Source organism: Trichosurus vulpecula, chromosome 1 (assembly GCF_011100635.1).
Source record: "Trichosurus vulpecula isolate mTriVul1 chromosome 1, mTriVul1.pri, whole genome shotgun sequence".
NCBI lineage: Eukaryota > Metazoa > Chordata > Mammalia > Diprotodontia > Phalangeridae > Trichosurus > Trichosurus vulpecula.
This window is the reverse complement of record NC_050573.1, coordinates 532,263,482-532,288,536: the sequence shown is the minus strand read 5'-3', so window position 1 is coordinate 532,288,536 and position 25,055 is coordinate 532,263,482. Positions and strand designations below refer to the sequence as shown.

The 25,055-nt window shown below is 42.7% G+C and overlaps 1 protein-coding gene and 1 non-coding gene across 5 annotated transcripts in view; one reads left to right on the top strand and one right to left on the bottom strand.

Moving 5' to 3' along the window:
- The window catches only part of LOC118833896 (lysosomal alpha-glucosidase-like), a 76,255-nt gene that overhangs the window by 30,120 nt on the left and 21,080 nt on the right, over positions 1 to 25,055 (bottom strand). For all 4 annotated transcript variants that reach the window (XM_036741312.1, XM_036741313.1, XM_036741314.1 and 1 more), the window contains exons 4-8: positions 23,449 to 23,594; positions 21,138 to 21,303; positions 19,704 to 19,800; positions 15,667 to 15,786; positions 9,821 to 9,939 (exon numbers count right to left, since the gene is read on the bottom strand). In XM_036741312.1, the coding sequence (XP_036597207.1) occupies positions 9,821 to 9,939; positions 15,667 to 15,786; positions 19,704 to 19,800; positions 21,138 to 21,303; positions 23,449 to 23,594 (648 nt within the window). The remainder of the gene's footprint in view (positions 1 to 9,820; positions 9,940 to 15,666; positions 15,787 to 19,703; positions 19,801 to 21,137; positions 21,304 to 23,448; positions 23,595 to 25,055) is intronic.
- On the top strand, positions 14,777 to 14,883 carry LOC118835034. Its single transcript, XR_005009398.1, has one exon. It is a non-coding gene; the product is annotated as a U6 spliceosomal RNA (small nuclear RNA).

Genomic DNA, 25,055 nt, shown 5'->3' with positions numbered 1-25,055 from the left:
TCTACTACTACATAACTAACCCACTTCAGGCACTCATCTCTACTTGCCCAGACTATTGGAACAGCCTCCTAACTGGTCTCTTGTTGGCAATCTCTCTCTCACTGCAATCCAGTCTTCACCTTATTGCCTGAGCAACCTTTCTAATAGTCTGTTATGGGCATGTCACCCCTCTTCTCAAAAACCTTTTGTGGCTTCCCATTTTTTGCCGAACAAAATATAAAATCCTGATCCTGACATCCAAGGCCCTCTTCAATCTCCTTCCATCCTACCTGTCCAGTTTTTACTCATACTATTTTTATTTATATTATACTATTTATACTGTTTATTTCATACTATATCTCTCTTACTGTACCTTTTATTTAAGCCAAACTGGACTATCCTGTTTCTTGTTCTCACCCTGCCCGTGCTTTTGCATAGAACTCCCTCATGTCTGGAAAAGATTCTTCTTCAAATAATCAAGAAGCATTTATTAAGCGCCTACTATGTGCCATGCACTGTGTGAGTACAAGAGAGACACTGAGGATGCAAAGACAAAAATTAAACAGTCCCTGCATTCAAGGAACTTGCACTGTGTCAGAGAAGACAATATGTTCATACAAGATATATAACCAATAGAAATTAAGAATTGGGGGGAGGACCATAAGCAGCTGGGAAAATGAAATGTATCATGTAGCAAGTATTGCCTGAGCAAGGTTATAAAAGAAACAAGGGATTCTAAGTGGTTGAGGTAAGTAAGGTAAGAGTGCATTCTAGGCATGGGAGTTAGCCAGTGCAAAGAGACAGAAGACGCCTGAAGAGCAGCTTGGCTGGATTGTAGAGTACAGGGAGGGGAATCGCTTAGAATAAGATTGGAAAAGTATGCCGGAAACGAGCTAAAAGGGCTTTAAAAGCTAAACAAACAGAAAGACCAGCTACAACAACCTCCACCACTGGTGTGCTGGCAAATGTTTAACAACTGGCAGAATGAGGCATGTTCAAGTTTAATTTGCATTTATTCACATTTTCTCGATCACCTTCTTAAGCAGAGAGACAATCTGTGAGGTATAAATGCTCACACTAAAATTTTAACACTAGGCTCTCCTCTTGGAGCTGGCTCCAGCACACCCCTGATAACAACAAAAACTAAATGATATACAATTATATTAATCGGAATAGATAAGAGGAGCAAAAAAGGGTATCTCCCTCTCTTCTTTGCAGAAGTGGAGGACCACGGGCAAGAAATAAACTTCATAGACTGTCACCCTCAGCTGATTAGTCTCACTGACCTGTTTCTCTCACTCATTTCTCTCTTTCTTTTTCCTGTCTCTCTTTTTTTGCTCTCTTCTTGCTCCTGTTTCTTGTTCCTCTCTCTCCCTCTTTCTCTTTTGTTCCTCTCTCTCATTCTTCTCTCTTTCTTGTTCTCTCTTTTGCTCTCTTTCTAGTTTCTCTCTCTTTTCTCTCTCTTGTTCCTCTCTCACTCTCTTGTTCCCTCTCCCTCTCTTTTTTTCTTTCTTGTTCCTCTTTTCTCTCTCTCGTTCCTCCCTCAATCACTCTCTTGTTCCTTTCTCCCTCTCTCTAGTTCTCTCTCTTGTTACTTTCTCTCTCTCATTCTCTCTTTTTCTCTTTCTTGTTTCTCTCTCCCTCTCTTTTTCTTTCTCTTGTTCTCCCCTCTCTCATTCTCTTGTTCCCCTCACCCCCTCTTTTTCTCTCTCTTGTTCCTCTCTCTCATGTTCTCTCTTTCTCCTTTTCTCTTTCTTATCCATCTCTCTCCCTCTCTTTTCTCTCTTGTTCCTCTCATTCACTCTTTTGTTCTTCTCTCTTCCTCTCTATTTATCTCTTCCTTGTTCCTCTCTCTCTCTCTCCTTCTCTCTCTCTCACTCTCTCTCTCATTCTTCTTTCTTGTTCTCTCTTTTGCCCTCTTTCTAGTTCCTCTCTCTCTTTTCTCTCTCTTGTTCCTCTCTCACTCTCTTGTTCTCTCTCCCTCCTTTTTCTTTCTTGTTCCTCTCCCTCTTTTTTCTCTCTTGCTCCTCTCTCAATCACTCTCTTGTTCCTCTCTGCCTCTCTTTTTCTTTCTCTTGTTCTCCCCTGTCATTCCCTTTCTTGTTCCTCTCACCCCTTCTTTTTCTCTCTTGTTCTTCTCGCTCACATTCTCTCCTCCTTTTCTCTTTCTTATTCGTCTCTCTCCCTCTCTTTTCTCTCTTGTTCTTCTCTCATTCACTCTCTTGTTCTTCCCTCTTCCTCTGTATTTATCTCTTCCTTGTTCCTCTCTCACCTCCTCTTTTTCTCTCTCTTGTTCCTCTCTCTCCCTCTTTCTAGCTCTCTCTCTCATTACTTTTTCTCTCGTTCTCTCTTTTTCTCTTTCTTGTTCCACTTTCCCTCTCTTTTTCTTTCTCTTGTTTCCCCTCTCATTCTCTTTCTTGTTCTTCTCTCTCTCTTATTCTCTTTTCTTCTTCTTCTTCTTCTTCTTCTTCTTCTTCTTCTTCTTCTTCTTCTTCTTCTTCTTCTTCTTTTCTCTCTCTCTCTCTCTCTCTCTCTCTCTCTCTCTCTCTCTCTCTCTCTCTCCCTGTTACAAAGGATGATTCTCTCCTAGGTAGGGAATGGGGAAAGGATACTTTGGTAAATAAAAAATGATACTAAATCAATAAAGTTTTAAGGAATTAAATTTTTTAACATTTTAAAGCATCAGTAGGTCTCTACAGTTTGTTTTGCCTACAACAATCTGATCCCTTTGCTATCTCACCCTTCCCTACCCAATCCAAGATCAAATTCTTTGACTCTACATGTTACCGTTCTTTCCCTGCCCCCTTTCATTTACCTTCCTTTTTCTCAGCACAGATGACTAAAGTTCAGAATTCTACCCATCTTCCTCTCCTTACCTCATCCTTAACTTTGAATGAGATTCATCTGAAAATTCCTTTTACTAGAAATATCAATTACCTTTCCTACAACTACAATTGGAAGGATCCAATCTGAGTCTTGGGCTTTGTACATAAATGCTCTCTCTTTGTTCTCAATGACTCTCAAACAAAGTAAGCAATCAATAGCCTCGTTATTTCTTTACTCGGCACACTTAGAAATATGATTCCATATTTCCATCCTCCCTCATTCCTCCCTCCCCATCTATTTGTTTGTCTCCCCTATCTGTCAATGCCCTTCTTATCCTTTCCAAACCAACTCAGATGCTATGTCTTTCATGAAGCCTTCTCTGATTCCCCATCTCACCCAACAGGCAAAAGTGAGCTCTACTTCCTGAAATTTTTCATAGCATAGTTCCTGGATCTCCCTCACTTAATTTATCTTGTTTGTACTATGGTTATTCCTAAATGTGTTCTTTCTCCATTAGTTTGTCAGCTCCTTGAGGGCAGGACATGTATAACATCAATCTTGGTACCTTCGATAAACTAGCACAGTGAATTGCATATAGTAAGGACTTACTCTCTTCCTCTTTTTTAATTATGGACTCAATTCACTGTCCATACACAGTGTCTATCCAAGATAATGTGTACTTATGGATAGTTCTATGGCTAATACATGACACATCAGAATCTAGACAGTAGGCCTCTTCATCCACTTTGTTTTTCTTATGTGGATAGTTAGGCTAAATTCTTTTGAGGGATTATAGATCTCATTTGGGAAACTCTACAATGATCTGGAGCTTGATGCAATAAGCACAATGTTATCCACAAACAGATGCATATAGAGGACCTTACTATCTATACACAAGAATAAATTTCCAGGTATGTATGAAATTGGAGTAGAAAAATACATCTTTATTTTCACGAACCTGTAGCTGAAATTTAGCATTTCCTTCAACTATGAGTTTTAAAAAAAACCAACTTTCTGAGAGGGCATCCATAGGCATCACCAGACTTGGAGGAGTTAATGACGTAAAAAAGGTTAAGTACCACTGATTTGTAAGGAATCTCTCTTCCATTGGCCTCTTTATGGCATCCTTCATGATAGTGACAAATCCTTTTGCAAGCATACGCCTTCCTGTTTTCTGCTCCATTTGATCTTAGTGAAGCATCATATAAAGTTACTTTTGTTGCTACATCCTTTAAGGAGGTCTTATATGAGTATAATTGAATGGAAGAAATTTTATTTAGAGAAGAATCTTTAAGGTTGCATTTTTTTTGGCCAAATAAACAAGTACAGGGGGAATCTCAAATTTTCTGAACCTTTTAGGTCAATTGTTCTGATTGTTAAGATGTGGGCATATTTACAAAACATGCAAAGGGAGGTTATTTTAAGTAGTTGTTACTGCAAATATGATTAAAAATAAATTCAACTAACTAATAGCATGTCACTTTAGTTCTGTAATTTTAGGTCCTTTGTTCTTTCCTGAAGACAGCATATGAATTATAAAGCAGCACATAATGCAGAGACAGAAACAAAGAGGTTTACAAATTTTTCATATTTCTAGCTATTTTGACAAATATGTTAGAGTATTGAGGTCACCTCTGATGGCAAAATCAAAGCCAGCTATTAAATACCCAAAAAGCTACACATTGGGTGTGCTTGCCAAGGACCACCCTAGCTAAGTACAAACCAGTATGGCTGCTTCATGATGAATTCTTTGGCCATAACAATCCATAAAACAAAGAAAAAAATTTTTTTAAGTTCTTAGTGCTTTGTAGTCCTCTTCCACTTTTTCATAAACAATGGAAGACGTTTAGAAAAGAGTGCAAAGGATGCCAAGATTCACATAGGTTTTAGATAGACTGTCTATGTTTTTAAGGTAAGTTTTTATTAATATCTTTTGTTTTTGCATCACTATAATTTTCTAGAGAGCCATTCCATACAATACTATTTTTAAAGATGAGAGAGAAAAAGAAGGAAGGGAAAAAAGCAGCATAACTAACTGATCGATACATCAAAAAAAAATCTGAAAGCATGTGCAATATACAATGTTTATGGACCTCCCCCCTCTGCTAAGGCACAGTATCTTCTCATATCTCTTCAATAGGTTATCTATAAATATTGGCTTGGACTGCTGGCACTTTAAATATGAGATCTTTGTCCACAGCCAATGAATATACATGCTACTACAGGAATTGGATCACACCAATCCTGGCATTCTCACTATAATTAAAACCAGAACGCAAAGGGAAATTGCAACTCAATACAAGAATGGCTTACTGGAGAAGCAAATATAGGATTTGGAAGAGTTGCTTTTATCATACATCCAGAATCAACAAAAAAAACATTTCATGGAAAACTTGGGCCATTTTGTACCTCTTTGCTCATGATAAACATTTACCAAAAGAAAAAAGAAAAAACAAAACCACACCACACCACGAAGACGACTACAGTTTATGAACCTACATAATATTATTGGATCACTGAACATTTAATCAAGACCCTTCGCTTCAGAGTTGAGGAAACTGAGACCCAGGGAGCTTAAGCGATATACTTGAGCCCATAATGTGTTGATGAGAAATTCCACAGAGTGCAATAAGTTCCTCAAAATTAAATCAACATAAGTGGTCAGTTTTCAAGGGAAGAAATTCAAGCTATCAACAGCCATATTTTTAAAAATGTTCTAAATCACTAATAATTAGTGATATCCAAGTTAAAATAATTCTAAGGTACCACTTCACACCCATCATATTGGTTAAGATGACAGAAAAAGAAAATGATGAACTCTGGAGGGACTGTGGGAAAACAGGTACTTTAACTCAGTGTTGGTGGAGCTATGCACTGGTCCAACCATTCTGGAAAGAAATTTGGAACTAGGCCCCCAAAGCTATTAAATGGTGCATACCCTTTGACTCAGAAGTACCACTAATAGGTCTATAGCCCCAAAGAAACAAAAGAGAGAGGAAAAGGATCCATATGGAGAAAAATATTTATAGCAGCTTTTTTTGTGTAGATGGTAGAAAAGAATTGGAAACTGAAGGTATTTCTGTCAGCTGGGAAATGACTGAACGAGTTATAGTATATGAATGTGATGGAATACTAACACTATAGGAAATGATAAAAAAGATGGTTTTAGAAAAACCTGGAAAGATTTGTACAAAGACATGTAAAGTAAATTAAGCAGAACCAGAAGAAAAAATGATGTAACAATAATACTGTAAAATAGCCAACTGCGAAAGAATTAACTCTGATTAACACAATGTAACTCTGATTAACACAATGGGCAACCACAATTCCAAAGAACTCAGGATGAAACATGCTTTCTGCCTCCTGCTGATCAATTTAGATTGCAGATTGAAACATATTTTCTTCCCTTTCTTTTCCTTTTCTTTCTTTTTTTTTGATGATTAATGTAGGAATTTGTTTTTTGTGAGTATAGGTATTCATAATGGGTTTAAGGTTGCTTAGTGGGTGGGAAAGGGGAAGGGGAGAGAATTGAGAATTAAAAATAAAATAAAATTTTTTTAAATAAATAAATAAAAACAAAATTCAGTCAACAAATACTTTAATATTCTGAGATTCTACACAGAGGTGAATATAGAAGATAGCAGAGAATATATTAGAAAACATGTTTCAGGAATAAGAAACAAGAAGGGCTAAAGGCTTGTGAAAAATACAGAAGTCTCACACCTATGTATCATGAATACTTCCTGCAAGCAAACAGTTGGGAGGTGATGAACATTGAGAGCATCGAAGAACATCACAAAAAACGTAGCTTCATTATATTTTAACAGATCAGAAATGAGGCGGTGGCCATTTCCAAATCAGCTACCTGTGTACAGTCAGACCACTGACATGTAAGATCACGGATCAAAGCCAATACCAAATTAGGACAAGGAATAAAATGAAGAAATATGGTAAGATGATGAGCCAACTCCAGCCCTACTCTGACCCTCAGATCCTCCTCTGAACTCATAGGTTTTGCCTTTTATATGCTTGGCATTTACCATAAATTGCCTAATGCCCTCTCTTATATTGTATACACTTTTTATCTTATACACTTTTCACGTATATACCTCTTTCTTCACTAGTGTCCCACTCATCCATGAAATCTTCGTCATGGTATAGAAGTGAGCCTGGGTTATCAGAAGCTCTAGCATAGAGCCAGCAATAAAACATAGAACAATAGCTAACATTTATGTAGAGCCTTAAGGTTGCAACAGGCATTTCTCTCATTTCATTCTCATAGCAGTCCTGGGAGGTAGCTGCTATTTAACAGATGAAGAAGTGGAAGCAAACAGAGGTAAAGTGACTCGCTCCAGATCACACAGCTAGTAAATATCTGAGGCTAGATTTGAACTCAGATCTCCCTTACTCCAAGCCTAGCATTCTTTCCTATTCATACCACCTATAGATACCTGTTGTTCACATGCCAGACTAGCTACGTTTGTGAGATTCATCAATAAAAGCTTGGCACCAGCTCTAACACCCTGGCCTCACTTTCGAGCTGCTTTATAGTTCATGACCTCAATGTCCATTCCACTTTGGCCACTTTTTAGCGAGTCACCTCCAAGATCTCCAATTCTGAGTTTCCCCTCTTTGATCCCAATTTCCCCAGTCTTTCAGACTTCCCAGTCCCTCCGGCCTGCCAATCATTCCATTAGTCAGTAGGTATTTATTAAGTGTTTACAATGTGCTAGGCACTTTGTGAGGCACTTCAGATGCAAGAACAAAAATTAGCGAGATATTGCCTTCAAGGAGCTTACATTTTACCTCCTGGACTTGTTCTTCAATCTCACCATTACCACTGGTCCTTTTACTTCCACCCTGTTCTCTCGTTCTGCCATCTCTCCCTTCCTCTCTACTACTATTTCCTTTCTGGCTCCATTTTTTACTTCCTCCCTAGCCTATGCCCTACAGTTAATCATCTCAATGATGCCCTCATCACACCCTGGAAATCTGGCCAATGCTGGTTCCTGGATAACCCTCATCATCAACATTCCCCTTCTCCCAATTTTTTTAATATTCCTGGAGAAAGGTACAAACCATGTTGAGTGGTACACTCAGCCCTCGCTGTTGCTGTGACATCCTTCCCTTCATTTTTTGTTGACTTTCTAATATGTTCCCTGCACATAGAACCTACTCAAAAGCATGCCTGTACATTCCTAGTCCCCAACACTATGTTACCCAAACTGGACTAATCCCCATACACATGCTGTACCTTCAAGCCTCCATAATTTTGCTCACACTAGTCCCTACATCTGGAATGGACCTTGCCACTATCCCTGCCCATTGAAAAACCATCCATCCTTTAAGAATTAATATGAAACATATTAAGCATACCACTTCAATGAAGTCTCCCCTAATTCTCCTGCCCAGAAATGTTCCCTCCCTCTTTTGTACTCTTACAGCATTTGTTTCTACCTACCCCAAACAGTGATCATATCTTACTTTGTTTTCTACTTATCTGTATACATATTTTATCTGACCTATTACTATAGATGGTATCCAATGCAAATCCTAAGCTCCTTGAAGGGACAAACCATTTCTTATTTATCGTCACATCTGGTTTAACACTGTTACAGTGACTTACACATAGCAAATTCCCAATAAAAATATTCTCTGAAGGAAATTTATAGCTATCTCCATTTTATAGGTGGAGAAATGAAAGCTAGAGATTCCCCTAGATTTGGCTACAGTCACATACCTGGGAGAGCATCCATTTAATTCTCAGGCAGTTGTCAAATTGAAATATTATTACTGTTCATCTTAAGATGAGTATTTCTTGATTTTTCTCCTCCCTGTTCTTTCTTCCCCACAGAAGTACTGTGCATAGAACCTTGCCTGATTTGTTTGGATGCCTACTTGTTCTGCTCTGGCTATGTTGTGAACTTGGATTTACTACTCCTTCCGTCCCTTCCTTATTTCCTCATTCTATTTCTCTACCTCCATCTCTTCCCTGGGACCTTGAGACTAATTCCTTGTCCTTCCAACGTGGGTTTTAAACCAGGCTGAACTCTGGCAGTCTATACTCATGAGGCATCCAGCTTTCTTGGTGGAGTGAACTGAGTGATCTCCTGAGAAGGCAAATAACTTTGTTTTCATTCAGGTCAAGGAAGAAATTCTGGCTTCCATTCTCCATCACTAATGCAGGTCCCTTACATGGAAATTTTACTGCAGAGAAGTGAGACAGCATCCAGAGCTAGAAAGAGAGTAGAGGAATTGCACAGAATACCAGAAACCTTTTTGGAGTCACTGGGGATCAAAGATTTAGAGGTGACGGGGATCTTAGATGCCAACTAGACCAGCCCTGTCATTTTACAGATGAGAAAACTGAGGATTACAAAGGGTACGTGACTTGCCCAAGGTCACATAGGTAGTAGGGCTAAAATACAAACTCAGATCTTTCAACTCCAAATCCAGGCTGGAGGTCAGAAGCTTTACATTTACAATCACAGTGTGCTACAACTAAAAAGGGGATAGTTAGGTGGTGCAGTGGATAGAGCAGCAGGTCTGGAGTCAAGAAGACTTATCTTCCTGAATTCAAATCTAGCCTCAGACACTTACTAGCTGTGTGACCCTGGGCAAGTCGCTTCACCCTGTTAACCTCAGTTTCCTCATCTGTGAAATGGGCTGGAGAAGAAAATAGTAAACCACTTTGGTATCTCTGCCAAGAAAACCCCAAATGGGGTCCCAAAGAGTTGGACAGGACTGTTATGACTCGACAACAACAACAACAGAGCACTGGGGCGACCCCCTCCTCTTAAAGATAAGGAAACAGATCACAGCTAGACCCGAGGTCTCCTTACTCTCAGGCCAGTGTTTGCTTTCCATTAAACCATATCACTTTTTGAGACTGTCTGGTTTGTTCTTTCTGTTTCCTACTTGGCCGTCCTGTGGTAAAACCTCATTTCCACTAAGCCCTGGGAGCCCAGACTGGAGGGTCCCATGAAGCAGAACCAATTCACAGGGCTGACCTTACCTGTGGGATGAGATAGTTCCTCATGTCTTTCACCGTCTGCCATGTCTGGTTACTGCTACCATAACCCCAGCGGCAAAGATGGAAACCAAGTCCCCAGAAAGGTGGCATGGCGGGGAAGCCTGAAATGATGGCACTTTGTCAGTATGGTGAGGATGGCAACTAGAAGGGCTCCTGATGGAAGGGGAATAAAAATGTGACTCTGTGGTTCAAACCTTCCCTTAGTAAAATGGGCAGGTGAGCTCCCTTACGTACACCAATATAGTTATGTCAGCCCTTTTTGTGGGAGCAAAGAACCAGAAGCAAATTGGTATGGGAAGGTAATGGAAAATTGCTGTGTGTTGTAAGAAATGACTATGATGAATATGGAGAAGCATAGGAAGACTTATATGAACTGATATGAAGCAAAGTAAACAGAACCAGGAAAACGATATAAACAACTACAATGATCTACATGGAAAGAATAGCAACAACGAAACAATAAACTGGATATTCTCAGAAGACACTGACCAGACTTGTGCCCAAAGAAGAGACATAAGAAGGCACCTCCTCTCTGTGCTCCTCTCACCCCAGCTAGATTCCTCGCAGAGTAGGGGAACTATGGATCAGGAACACCAAATATAATGTCAAATTCTTTCTATATTTTTTTTGTTTTGCCGAACTATTTTCCCCCCTTTTTATCCTTTGATATAAGGGATTGTTCAGGGAGAGGAGGGGGAGGGAAGGATACATGAGAAATATAAATACAAAATAGCAATAAAATTTTATTTTAAAAAAACAGTCAGTCAATTGACATTGACTAAACACCTACTATGTGCCAGGTACTGTGCTATGCACTGGAGATACAAATACGAAAAAGAGAACCCTTCTCCCCAAGTATCTTACAATCTAATGAGGAAGGAAAAATACACAAAAGAAAGCTGAAAGGAAGAAGGAGAATGATGAAGAAGTGAAAGAAATCCCAAAGGAGCGCTGTCCCATGAGAAATGAGGAGACGGCCATCCAGGACCTCCTCCTTAATGGAAGCTTAGGAGTTCAAGTACCTTCCAACCAGAGGGGAAGAGGAGATGGAGGAGATGTGAGGACCAAGGCTGATGGGATCTATAAGGATGATGAGGTTCCCCAACGATGAGGTTCTTGGGGACATGGTGGAGAAATCAAAGAGGTCCAAAGGAATGGCAGCTAGAACTTTCCTGTCTTTGGGAGTTAGGGAGAATGAGATGTTATAAACAAACAGTAGATATTTTTTTTTTCTGAAAAAAATGGAAGGGAGGAAAATGGCCTTGGGAAATAGCAGCAGTCACATGACTAGGGTTAAGCCTTCCAATAGGTCTTCCCATCTAAGAGATCACCTGTTCCAGTGTTCCTACCTTCTCTCCTAGAGAGTGGAAGATTCCCTTCCACAATAAGAGGAAAGCAGTAAGAGCACACCTGAGAACAAGACTTCTCAGGGGAATACTCCAAAATGCTAGTGTTCCAGATTCCCTTTCAATTCCTGGGGCACATTAACTATGCAAGTGTCCTATTGGTTAAATTCTGCCTATGGAGCTTGCTAAGGGAGACAACATGGTACAGACAAAAGAGTGCTAGATCGAGAGTCATAGGATCTGGGTTCAAATCATGCCTATGTGACCTTGGACAAGTCATTTTGATTTCTCTGGGTCTCATTATTACAACTAGAAAATTAGGGAGTTGAGCTAGATAAACTTAGAGCTTTAAATCAATGACACAACACCAAGCTGCCCCACACTATACTGGCTCCTTGACCCTCATCATTCAGTCTCACCATCTCCAGACAGCATGTCCACACTGTCTCCTTCTCAGCCCTCCTTTCTCTTCTAATCACTACTATCCTAATCCTTTCTAGGCCTACTCCTATTCAGTTTATCTACTTCATAGATCATTATATCATAACCCCTGGAATTCCTGTTCTAATCTCAACAAATTGTTGTTCAGTTGTTTCAGTCACATCCAACGCTTCATGACCCCATTTGGGATTTTCTTCACAGACGTGCTGGAGTGGTTTGCCATTTCCTTCTCCAGCTCATTTTACAGAAGAGGAAACTGAGGCAAACAAGGTGAAGTGACTTGCCCAGGGTCACACAGCTAGTAAGTACCTGAGGCTGGATTTGAACTCAGGAAGATGAGTCTTCCTGACCTTAGGCCTGGCACTCTATCTACTAGGCCACCTAGGAGCCAATTCTTAACTAACTCCCTTATATCCTTGAACTTTTCAAGCAGTGTTTCCTCTATTTACTTGCTTTCACTCAAACCTGACAGCACACCTTCTCTTGGAAATCTCTTCATTGAAAACTGCTCTTCCTCACTCATAGGGCCAGGCCTTATCCTTGCTCTCTACTGAACATTCAGACCATTTTTCTACCACCATCTTTCAATGACTTTACATTTCTTGAGATTCATACAATGCACATGTACCACCTATCCCAATCCCTGTTTCTGTCCTCTTCTAATATTCAAGTCATTTGATTTTCCTCATTTCTTTCATGACCTACATGACGGGTCACAGTCTTCCTTTGTACCGTATGCCTTGGCATCATCTCAAGGACTTAAAAATCTTGAGTTAAAAAAAAATCTGCTACATAAGTGGAAGATAGTATATAGCTAGACAAAATGTTTGAAAGGAAAAGATCTGGGGATTTAACTAAAAGCAAGATCAACATGAGTCAGTTGTATGACATAGAAGACAAAAAAACAAAACAAAAAAAACTTTGGACCTAGATGGCATCAGGAGGGGCATAGTGTCATTTCACATAATAGCCTGTCCGTTTCTAGAGTACCATGTTCAGTTCTAGGTGCCACCATTTAAAAGGACATTCACAATCTGGACTGCATCCAGAGTAGGCCGGTAAGGATGGCAAAAAGATTCACGACATCGAAGGATTGGTAGAAAGAACCTGAGATGTTTAATCTGAAAAAGAAAAGATTTTCAGGGCATACGAGAGCTGTCCTCAGGTATGGCAATGCAGAAGGGAGATTACACACGTTTTGCTAGATCCCAATGAGCAGTTAGGAACAGTGTGTAGAAGTTATAAACAGACAGATTTCAGCTCAAAACTTCCTAAGAATTAGAACTGTCTAAAAGTGGAACGGACTGCCTTAGGAAGAAGCTGCCAGAAGAGTCAGCACAGCACGGTGTAGAGCGAGATGATCTTAGTTAGCAACACAAGGACCTGGCATAAAATGCAACCTTGATATACACTGGCTGGGTCATCCTTGGCAAGTTAGTCAACCTCTCAATGTCCCAGGTGCCGGTAGAAGAAATTTCCTCACTGTGAGTTCCCTACACCCATGAAATCATAGGTCCCATCTCATTCCATCTCATCCCATATTAGAGTTATAAAACAAAGTACTAAGTGAACCAGTGGGTAAAGTTCATTGTTGTGGTTGTTCAGCTGTTTTCAGTAATGTCTGACTCTTCATGGCCACATTTGGGGTCTTCTTGGCAAAGATATTGGAATGGTTTGCCATTTCCTTCTCCAGCTCATTTTACAGATGTGAAAACTGAGGCAAACAGGATTATGTGACTTGCCCAGGGTCACATAGTAAGTTTCTAAGGCCAGATTTAAATTCAAAAGGTGTGTCTTCCTGACTTGAAGCTGGGCACTCTATCCACTTCACAACCTAGCTGCCCATTACTGATCAGGTATGAAGGGGAAGGAAGAAAGGAGAGGAAAGATTGAGGAAGACTTCATGGAGGAGGCAGGATTCTAGATGGGCCTTGAAGGATGGCTAGGAACCCAGACAAAGACTCAAAGGATGGGTGAAGGCACACAGGAGGGCACAATGGTACATCTGGGGAACATGGAGACCATGTGGAGAGCAGTACTATGAGATGGGGTGGGAATGGTGTAGTGCCACCAAACTAAGGAGGATCCTGACAGCCGAGTTAAGTAACTAAAACCTAATTGTGTGCACTAGTGAGCCACAGCAGGTTTCTGGAAGAGAAATGCTGTGAACAGACCGATACATAATAAAGATTATTCCAGTGGCATGCGATGAGGAATAGCTAGGAAGGAAGAATGACTGGAGGCAAAAAAAGACTTGCTAAAGAACTGAGAATGCAACAACTGTGCTGCCCCCACTGAAAGGCAGTGGAATCTGGGTGCAGAAATAGACTCTCTCTATCTCTAGCTCCCCCTCACCCCCATACATACACACACATATATTATATATATGAATATGTGTATATATACTTTTATACACACACATGCATATGTATGTATTAGGCTCTATATTTGTGACTATTTGTGACCCCATTTTAGGATTTTCTTGGCAATGATACTGGAGTGGTTTGCCATTTCCTTCTCCAGCTCATTTCACAGAGAAGGAAACTGAGGCAGAGTTAAGTGACTTGCCCAGAGTCACACTGCTAGGAAGTATCTAGGACTGCATTTGAACTCGGGAAGATGAGTCTTCCTGATTTCAAGCCCAGTGCTCTATCCACTGCACCAACCTAGCTGGCCAAATGGCTATGTGCGTGTGTGCATGTGTGCGTGTGTACATATGTGAGTATGTAGAAATTTATTTTGCTTGACTATGCATATTTGTTAGAGCTGTTGTTATTGTTTTCCCAGAGGGGAGAGATGTGGGAGTGAGGAAAAAATAGATTTTTGTTACCTAAAATTTGCATTTCCCTTAACATCTACTATAATGTTCTAACAAATATTTGCTTAGCAGATGAATGATTGAATGGCTCCTCAGCTTCTCGTATCCCTCTATAACAGGGCAAAAGCTTATGTTGGGCAGAGGGAAGGCTGAGAGAACATTTTCACACAGGACTGTCCAAGGACACGCTCTCCAGACTCCCTATGCCCATCGCTGGGATTTGTCTTCCACGTAGAAAATCTGAGCCAAAGATGCCAGTCAGCCAGCTGTCATGCACTGCTCAAAGGGGTAGCCAAGGCATCCTCTAGCTGCCCTCAAGAAATAGGGAGGGAGGTGCTCTCTTTGGTAGCACACGTACTAAAATTGGAACAAATCCAAGAAGATTAGCACGGCCCCTGAGCAAGGATGACAGGCAAATTCTTGAAGTGGTCCATATAAAAAAAAAAAAACAAAAAGGAAAAGGGGGGAGGCTAGACTCATTGAAGGTCAGCCTTGTCGGAAAAGGGAATTGTGTTATTTACCTGAATCTCTCCTATATCTTCGATTCTCTTTTCCAATATGGCTGACCTTCAATGAGTCCATATGGAGTGTGACTGGTCCTTGGACAAGAGGGTAGTAGACAGAGAAGACTGGGTAAATATCCAAGAGGCCAGGCCACTGGGGAGCATTTCCAGAGCCACTGCCGCTACCTCACCTTGGAAAAGTTCAGAAAATATTGAGGCCACCGAGCAAATGCCAAATTTCCTTTTAAGATAGAAACAAAAGTTTATAAGGTGCTCCAAGGGTACTTTTTAAGCCCAGATCAGTGGGACAGACTTCTGTCCTTAAGGACTCATGAGAGATCCCTGCTAGCTTCTTTCCATGCACAATCTGAAAACTCGTCTGTAATCCACTTATTTACTGAAAGATAACTGAATTGCCTGCCCTCCCCTCTCATGCCTCCTGTCTTCACTATGGATTCCAGCCAGCTTGGCACTTCTACAGCAACAACCACCTTGACAGGGACAGGGAAGAGAGCAAGCAATAACAACTGTCTCACTGACGGAGAAAGATGAGGCAGCAGTGATGACTAGGAGAGAATGTGAGGAGGTGACTGCGTCATGATGGGTGGGACTGAGGGCAGACACCAAGGTCACTCACTCCAGGTGGGATTTTATGAAAAGCTGATGCCGAAGACCAGAGCAAAAGGGAGAAGTGGAGGAGAAACAGGTGGGGATACTCACCGATGACCTGCTGGTATTGCTGGACAACAGAGCTTGGATCTGGCCCCAAGAAGATGTAAAAATCCAGAATCCCCCCCACGGTCCTCCATGTCAGGGCGGGAGCAGGCTGCAGAACCACCTCTTGGGAAAGAAATAGAGAACAGAAGTTAGTATCATCCTACTGTGGTTCAGCTAGGTGGTACAGTAGATAGAGCTTGAGTCAGGAAGCCCTAAGTTCAAATCCAGCCATGGACACTTCTTAGCTGTGTGGCCCTGGCAAGTCACTTAACTCTGTTTGCCTCAGTTTCCTCATCTGTAAAATGAGCTGGAGAAGGAAATGGCAAACCACTCCTGTATCTTTGCCAAGAAAACCCCAAAGGGGGTCTCGAAGGATCAGTCACAACTGAACAACACTGAGATTCAGATGCCTTGAAAGTGTGGTGTTCCCTTCACCAAGGAAGGGGACTGGACCTATGTTTTCATTTGTATATGGAACTCTCTGGCTAGAAAATGCTTTCCACCCATGCAAGTTGGCACATTTTCTGCCACATATAGTCTAAATGGGTTTCCTAGAACATTGAGGGGTTAATTGATTTGGCCAGGGTCACACCACTAGTATGTGAAAGAGGTGACACTCGAATCCAGGTCTTCTCTCCACCAGGCCATGCCAACTGTCATCTCAAGGAGAGAAGCAATCAATCGATGATGGCTTTTGGGAAGGAAGCTGGAAGCTGCTGATGCTGCTGATTGGAGCAAGGTCATAGCAGTCATCCCTAGCAACTGCAGCCATGGGAGGAGAGGAGGCGGGAGAGGGGAGGGAGGGCCTTGAGTCCTTTTGCAGATCGACTGAAGGAACTGGGGAGGGTCCACTTAAGGGGATACAGGAGCAGCCTTCCAGCATCTGAAGGGTTACCACGTGGAAGAGAGATATAACTTGTTTGGTTTGGCCCCAGAGGACAGACCAGGAGCTCCTGTGGAAGCTTCAAAGAAGGAAACTTGGGCCTGATATCAGAACATCCTGTCAAGAAACAGGACTAGCCTCTGCCTTATCTATCAATTGTTATGTGACACAGTTAGAGAGAGACAATCAGTGGAAAAAGAACTGGCTTCGGAGTTAAAAGTTGGGTCCCTCAGCCAGTAGTCCTGGGTCCTGGCGTCTACTTCACCATACTCCCTTATTCGTCATCCAGAAGTCACTTAGTTTCTCCGGGCCTATCTATGAAATGGGAATAATAAGCCTTGCCTTTCTCACTCAAGAGGCCAATTCTGAGGATACTTAGGGTCCCCTAAGGAGCCAGGAGATCCAGGCTCAAATTCTGGCCCAGTCCTGAGCCAGAACCATACGATATGAGCACGTTACTTTCATCTCACTAAACCTGTTTCTTCACCTGTAAAATTGGTCTATTAACATTTGTATTCCCTATCTCGCAGGGTTATTACGAGGATCAGATGAGCTAGTGCAAGCAAAGCACTTTGTGCATCTTAACTGAATGTCAGCTGTTAACACGCCGTGTGTTTGTGGACCATACTTTTTTACTGGGTATGAGAGAGCCAGAGAACGTCAGAGTTGAGAAGGACATCAGATGTGGCGACCTTTTCACTCATAATAATGAACGACGGTGACAACTGACATTTACGTGGCACTTTGAAGTTTGCCGAGCGCTTTACAAATATCACTTCATTTGATCCTCATGACGACCTTTGAGGGGAGGGCTATTACTACACCCATTTTACAGGTAAGGAAACTGAGGCTGAGTGAGGTTAACTGACTTGCCCAGGGACACACAGCTAGGAAGTGTCTGAGGCAGAATCTGAACGCGGGTCTTCCCGACTCCAACTCTAGCACTGTGTCCACTGCCCCAACTAGCTGCTTAAATGCATTTATTCACTCAGCAAATATTTATTCAGAGACTTCTAAATGACAGGCACCATAGAGACGCAAGGACCAAAAATAAAAGAGTCCCTCCCCTCCAGGAGCTAATTGAGGGAAACTACATTTTACAGACATGGAGACTAGGACCCAGGGAGGTAAAGAGATTTGCCCAGTCACACAGCACATTAATAGAAACCTGGGCCTTCCACCTGTATATATAAATTTGGATAATAATAAGCTGTGTTGTTACAAGATTGATAGTCATTGTTAGATGGCTCCCCACCCACTGGTCAAGTCTTAGGTCAGGAGATCAGCAGCTCCTGCTCTGGGGTAGGCGGGGGCGCCATATTTCCCCTCCCAAAGGAAGAGGGGAGGCAAGAGGAAACTCACTCCCCTGGCCAGCAGTTAGACTGTTAGTTAGCTCATGAGAAAGCCTCAGGAGGGCCCAGCTGTGTGCAGAGCACATTGTGGGTTTCTATCTCCAAACCAGAAGCTGCCCTCTGAGGATACCGAGGCAGTGGGGGAAGGGGTTGGAGAGGTGCAGGGAGCCAGAGGAAGGGCACAAGGGAAAGTGGAATTTTAAGCAAATGATTCAGCAACTGTGTGTGTGTGTGGTTAAACTGCTCGAAAATTGCTAAAGAACCAGGCCCAAGTCAGGAAACAGATGTCTCACTCAGTTCTCAGGGCAGCCAGGCAGCCACCTTCTGGTCTTGGGCTATTTCTTTTGCCCCAAATTAGCCCTGAAAAATTGGCCCCTTCTCTGGTTATATCCAAGGCCAGAAGGCTTCTGCAATAAAGATCCCAGACCCTCTACATTCATCTAACCGAATCAAAAAGAAAGCTTTGGTTGTAACAACTAACCAACCTTTCTTTGGCATCCCCTACGAAGAATGTTCTCCCTCCTTTCTTTCCTGGATTCATTCATTCGATAAGCATTCTAATTGATTTTGCCTTTGTAACATCTCTCACATATAACCCTTCTCTCCTCTGACGCTGCCACCAACTTGGCACAAGCCCGCATCGTCTCGAGCTTGGACTGTTGCAATAGCCTGCTGGTGGGTCTCCACACCTCAAGTCTCTCCCCACTCCAGCCCACCTTTCCTCAGCTGTTAAATTAATCTTCCCAAAGTACTCATCTGACCATGTCACTCCAATACAAATGCCTCTGGTATTCAAAACCCTTTGCGAACTGGCCCCCTCCTGCCTTTCTAGTCTTCTCACACTTTAGACTCCCACAGACTCTTCAAACCAGTAACACCGGCCTCCCTCCTGCTCCTCAGATAAGACACTCCATCTCCAGACTCCAGGCAATTTTACTGGCTGTGCTCCATACATGGAAGACTCTCCTTTCTCATGTATCCCTCCTGGTTTCTTTCAAGCCCCAACTAAAATCATACCTTCTCTGAGAAGCTTTTCCCAATCCCCCTTAATTCTAGTACCTTCCCTCTGATATTAACTCCAAATTATCCGGAATTGATGGGCAGCTAGGTGGTGAAGCAGGTCTGGAGCAAGGAAGACCTGAGTTCAAATTCAGCCTCACACCCTAGCTATGTGACCCTGGGCAAGTCATTTAACCTTATTTACCTCAGTTTCCTCATCTGTAAATGAGCTGGAGAAGGAAACAGCAAACCACTCCAGTATCTTTGCCAAGAAAATCCCAAATGGGGTCACAGAGTCGGACGCGACTGAACAACAGCAACAAAATCCTGTTTTATCTCGTTTGTACGTAATTGTTTGCATGTTCTCTCCCCCATTAGGCTGTGAATTCCTTGAGAGCAGGGATTATCTTTTACCTCTTTGTATATCTATTGCTTAGGAAGGTGCCTGGCACACAGTAGGTGCTTAATAAATGCTTATGGATGAATTAGCAAAACGAGTCTAACCTCTGCCGTGTGATTCAATTTCTCTTCCATATGATCTAATCTCTCTTTCACATACGTCATCTTTTACTGCTGTTTCGCTTTCCAGTCATGTATACCTTAGCTCCATTGTCCAACTGTAAGCCTCTTGGGAGAAAGGAATCTGTTTTAGTCATTTTTGTATCGCCTGTGGCACCCAGCACAGGGCCTTGGACATAGCAGGCATACAGTAGATGCTCGCTGATCATTCTAATGGCATGGGAGCTGTTACGTCCTGAGGACTTCACCCAAGGAGATGCCCTAGAGCAGCAGAAGTCCCCACTTACCCATGGCATTGCTATTCAGGAGGAAAACACCGTGAGCAGATCCTGCCTCCTCCATATTCAGGTAGAAAGGGTGTACCCCATAAAGATTGTATGACTCCTGTGGATGAAATAAATGTGGTGAGAACACCTGCTTGCTTTTCCTTTACCAGGTCCCCAAAGTGATTAAAGGGCTTGGGAAGGAAAGTGGTAGGCCAAGAGCAAACAGAAGCATGCCCCTCAAAGCTCATTCCAGGCCCAGTTAGCCCAAATAGAGCTCCCATTTAAGATCTCTGACTCTACCACTGGACAGCAGGCAAAGGGAGAACATAGTTCAGTCCTGGGGCTAGTGATCGGAATAATTTCTCCCACAGGGAGGGGACATGGACGTAGAATTGCTTTCAGGACTTAGATTACAAAAAAGAGGATTACATTTAAAGGAGAGGAAGGCAATGGAAAGAAAAGGGTATAGGAATGGAGAAGGGAGGGAGCAGGGAGAAAAAGAAAAGCACTGGAGGAAAGTAGATATCCTGGATCTCAGGGAAGGAGTGTGGCTTCAACAACACATCCCTAACTCCCTGGGGGATGTTCCTTTATCTGGGCCTCAGGTTTTCTCATCCGTAAAATGAAGTTTGTTGTTCAATCATGTTTGACTCTTCATGACCCCATTTGGGGTTTTCTTGGCAAAGACACTGGAGTGGTTGGCCATTTCCTTCTCCAGCTCATTGTACAGATGTGAGGAAACTGAGGCAAACAAGGTGAAGTGACTTGCCCAGGGTCCACAGCTAGGAAGTATCTGAGGCTAGATTTGAACTCAGGAAGATGAATCTTCCTGACTCCAGACCTGGCACTCTACCCACTGCACCACCCAGCTGCCCCTATGAAGAGGGTATACTAAACAATTGCTAAGATTCCTTCCGGCTCCAAAATCCTGTGTCTGCATCAATGGGGAATATCAGATAATATCGTATGCGCAGAGATATTCTGATAAGCTTTTCCTATAATACTAATAACAGAACTACATAACTCTAAGGAATAGGACATGGGCCTGGAGAGGTAGGGATGTTAGCAAAGTATTCAAACTAGAAATCTCTAGAACCCAGGAAGGTTCTAGTATTGTACTTCTGACTGGAGTACCAGATGCCCTGGCTTTTAAAGGCTCAAGAGACTTTATTAGGGAAACCAGAAAGTTATTTACCAGAGGCTCCCCTCAGCTCCATTAGGCCACTAGAAAAAGGTACCCTCATCTTAGCTGTGAATTTCAGATGCTGAGTACACCCAAAGTACTCATTAAAAATAATTCCATCCACCAAGAGGTTAAGGGCTTAGCCATCTGATGGCTCTCTAGAAGGATGTGGGGAAGAGCCTCATAGACGGAATATATAACCCAAGGGAGGTGAGGGTGGGAGGTTAGGGGGAATGGAACAGGTATGAGGGTAGAAAATGGAAAATGGCTACCGTGGGTGGAACATCCCGGGCCCAAAAACTCAGGGTGGTCCAGTCGAAGTGGTGAAGAAGCCCACTGCGGTGCTCCCCCAGCCCATAGAGGAACTCAGATGGAAGAAGGGTGGAAATCTGGAGAAACTGGTCAGCAAAGATTAATGGAGCCACAGTTGTGTTCAACCTGGAGAAGAAAGGTATGAAAGGGTAGAGAAGGATGGAGAAGTGGGATGTGGAAGAGTGAAGTGAAGGAATGAGAAAGGGAGATAATGAAAAGGTAGAGAGGGAAAAGCAACAGATAGAATGTTGGGGAAAGGGTTTTGGAAAATAAAAAAATGTGGGAAGCACAGAAGGGAGATCATGGGGGGGAATGTGTGATGGATGGGGAGGAGGCGGAGGAAAGGAAAATGTGAATTTATCACTCCATAACACAGTATCTCAGTAAGCCTACTACATTTTCTGAAAGAAGAGTTGCCACATGTCTTTTACCAAAGTGTTTCACCAATGGCTGAATGCTAACTATATTTAGTAAACACTTCACCAACCACTGAAAAACCAGCAGCCATCACTACTGGGTTTCCAAACCATGACTCAGCAATGCTGGTAAGGTTTGGACTTTCATCTTTAGCTGATGGTAGGGTGGAGAAAGAAGTGTGTGTGTGTGTGTGTGTGTGTGTGTGTGTGTGTGTGTGTGTGTGTGTGCAGGTGGGGGTGGGTAGGTGGGCAGGTTTAACAAGGGTTGAGTATCAAGAAGGAAGAATGGGGTTGACCCTAAAGGTAGAAAGACTCAGTCCTAATCTCAAGTGGAGGTGTCAATTGTTTCCTCTGCTAATTAAAGTTTCTATGGAGGTGGTTTTTAGTTGGAACTGGGATAGCAGGAATGCCATTCTAATGAAGCTACGGGACACTCAGAGGGAAAGATGAGAAAGGGGAGAGGTGGGGCAAGGTGGGAAGAGACTTTCAGCTAGTCAAAGCAAAAGGAAATTAAGCATAGAAACTAGAGGGAGAAAAGTCAAGGGTTTTGTCTTCTGGGCTGATATTTCTGGCTCTATTGATGTGGTATGTTTCTGACTGGGAGCACAACTTCTCTTCAGACCCCGGCTCCTCTACCAGATGAGATGTTGCCCAAAATCTATCTTCTCAGGCAGTGGACTTGGTTGGGATGAAGGAATTTTGGCCCCAAGTTAGCTTCCTGGAGAGAAGGCATTCAGAGAGGGTATTCCCTTGCTTAAACGCTACTGGAAGTAGTGTAGCAGAGGGGAAAGACCATTGGACTGGAAGTCAGCAGACTTGGCTCCAAGAACAGCTCTCCACTGATCAGCTGGGTTGATCAGCTTGAGCAAGCCATCTAATTTCTCTGGGTTTCAATTTCTTCTTTTGTAAAGTTAGGGGGTGGGACTACATAGCCCGTAAGTTCCTTCTAGCTCAAACAGTCTATGATTTTTTGATCTCTAAGGTCTCTTTCTGCTGAGATTAATAATAAATAATAGCTAACATCTCTACAATTTTTTAAGGTTTGCAAAGTACATTACTTATATTATCTCATTTGATCATTTGATCCTCAGAACAACTCTGTGAGCTCGGTGCTTTGTTATTCCCAATTTATAGATGAGAAACTCTTATAGGTTAAATGACTTGCCCAGAGTCACACAGCTAGTATGCGTCTGAGGTAGGATTTCAACTCAGATTTTCCTGATTCCAAGTCCAATACTCAATCTACTACACCACTTGGCTGCCTCTCTCCAAGGTATAACATCTCTCCAAAATTGTAGGAAAGCAATTAGCCCTCAAGATAGTAAAAGGCCTGCAGTGAACTCAGTCCATTGACTGCAAACAAAAGAAATCTTCCACAAGTAAACAAAGGTCAAGGAGAAATGGTGAGAGACATCTTCTCTAATCCAAGGTTCTAGATGTCTCTAACCTTACAGGTCATTCAGTACTCTAGAGCAATGGTGTCATATTTGAATAGAAACAGATCCCCGCAGGCTGCATGGTGACTTAGAAAACCACAGATTAACATTATCTATGTCTTATTGTATTTTTACTTATTTTTGTTAAACATTTTCCACTTGCATTTTAATATGATTCGAATTTGCACCTAAAATTCTCTAGCACTCTAGACTGCTCTAGAGTGCAGCATGCTAGCTGGACCAACGTAAGGCTGGGCCTTAAAATGAGTCAAAGTCTGATGATAAACTAACCCACTCCTTTCAGAGGCATCTTCAGGAAACGGCAGATCAGGGCTGCAGGCCTTTATGAAAATGGTGGAAGGAGAACATATGCAAACACTCTCAAATGGAGAAAGAGAAAAAACAGAGGGAAGTCTCACAGTACAACTCCTGACCCCCGACGTTTCACCAAAATCCCAAAGGGATCCCTGGAGAAATCAAGGCTGTAGAGGGGATGCTCTGCTTTTTTCATGGCTGGTGGAACTTCCAGAGGTACCTCGTATCTGGAGTTGTTGGGATCAGTCAGCTGTGACAAAGAGAATGATGGCAGAAGTGACCATGTGGCATTTGGACAGGACACGCATCCCCACGTGCAGAAGGTAGAAAAGGGGCCCAGTGAGAGGCTGCTTGCGGTGGAGCAGGGGGGTAGGGAGAGAAGGGAATCTGTTGAGTCTCCCTGTGAGGCAAACAGATGACTTGCCACCCCACCCCCACCTTTTCCCTTTTCCCTACACCACCATCTCATTTCTCCTATCTCTCAGGAACAGTCTTCCTGACCTCCTCATCTGAAAGTTGCCAGTCACACTGGCACAGTGAAGTGGGAGGTAGCTGAGACCAAGAGAAAATTGTCAAAGGCATATATTCTGGGCAAAAGCTTGGAGACAGGCTAATTTCCAATTTCAGGTCCCACCTTTGACACACACTGGCTGTATGGGCACAGGCGAATAAGTCACTGAACCCTGCGATAACCCCAGACAGCTACCTCTAAGAGGACAAGACCAGTGGCTGATCAACATAAGGGAGGCACATTTCTAGACTAGGTGTTCCCTACCCTGATGATATCATGGATCAAGACCTTTGTAGTTGGCTTCCTCATGAGGAAGGCTTGGGTTCAAGCTGCCTCTGACACACACTGGCTGTATGAGACCCTGGGCAAGTCAGGGTATCTCAGTGCCACCAGGCAACACTTCAAGACCATAATTTGTATAAGTTGACAAGCTTGCTAGAGGGAATTTCCACAGTTGGAGCTCCTTGTTGTTATTCAGTCATATCTGACTCTTCGTGACCTCATGGACCATACTGTCCATGGGGTTTTCTTGGCAAAAGAAGTGGTTCGCCATTTCCTTTTCCAGTGGATTAAGACAAACAGAGGTTAAGTGACTTGTCCAGGTTGCCACAGCTAGTAAACATCTAAGGCCAGATTTGAACTTAGGTCTTTCTGACTCTAGGCTCAGTGCTTTACTCACTGAGCTACCTAGCTACCTCCTTACAGCAGGAAAATTATAGGTCCATACCACAGTCCCCTCCATTTCTGGGTTGAGGGTCGAAAGAGGGAGAAAAGAAACTAGGAAAGATGGAGGCAGATTTCTATGCATTTTTATATCAAACCTAAAGTTAAACTTATTTTGAAGTAAGGAACACTTCCTGTAATAGATCTGCAAAGAAGCTCCAGGTGACGCCAGGGTCACACAGTGGAAAGAACTGGACTTGGAGTGAAGAGGACCAAGGTTCAAATCTTTGCTCTGCTGCTTCGTGACCTGTGTGACTTTGTTGTTGTTCAGTCATGTCCAACTCCTTGTGGCCCCATTTGGGGTTTTCTTGGCAGAGATATGGGAGTGGTTTGCCACTTCCTTCTCTAGCTCATTTTACAGATGAGGAAACTGAGGCAAATGGGGTTGAGTAACTTGCCCATAAGTGTCTGAGGCTGGATTTGAACTCAGGAAGGTAACTCTAGGCCTGGCACTCTATCCACTGTGCCCCCTCGCTA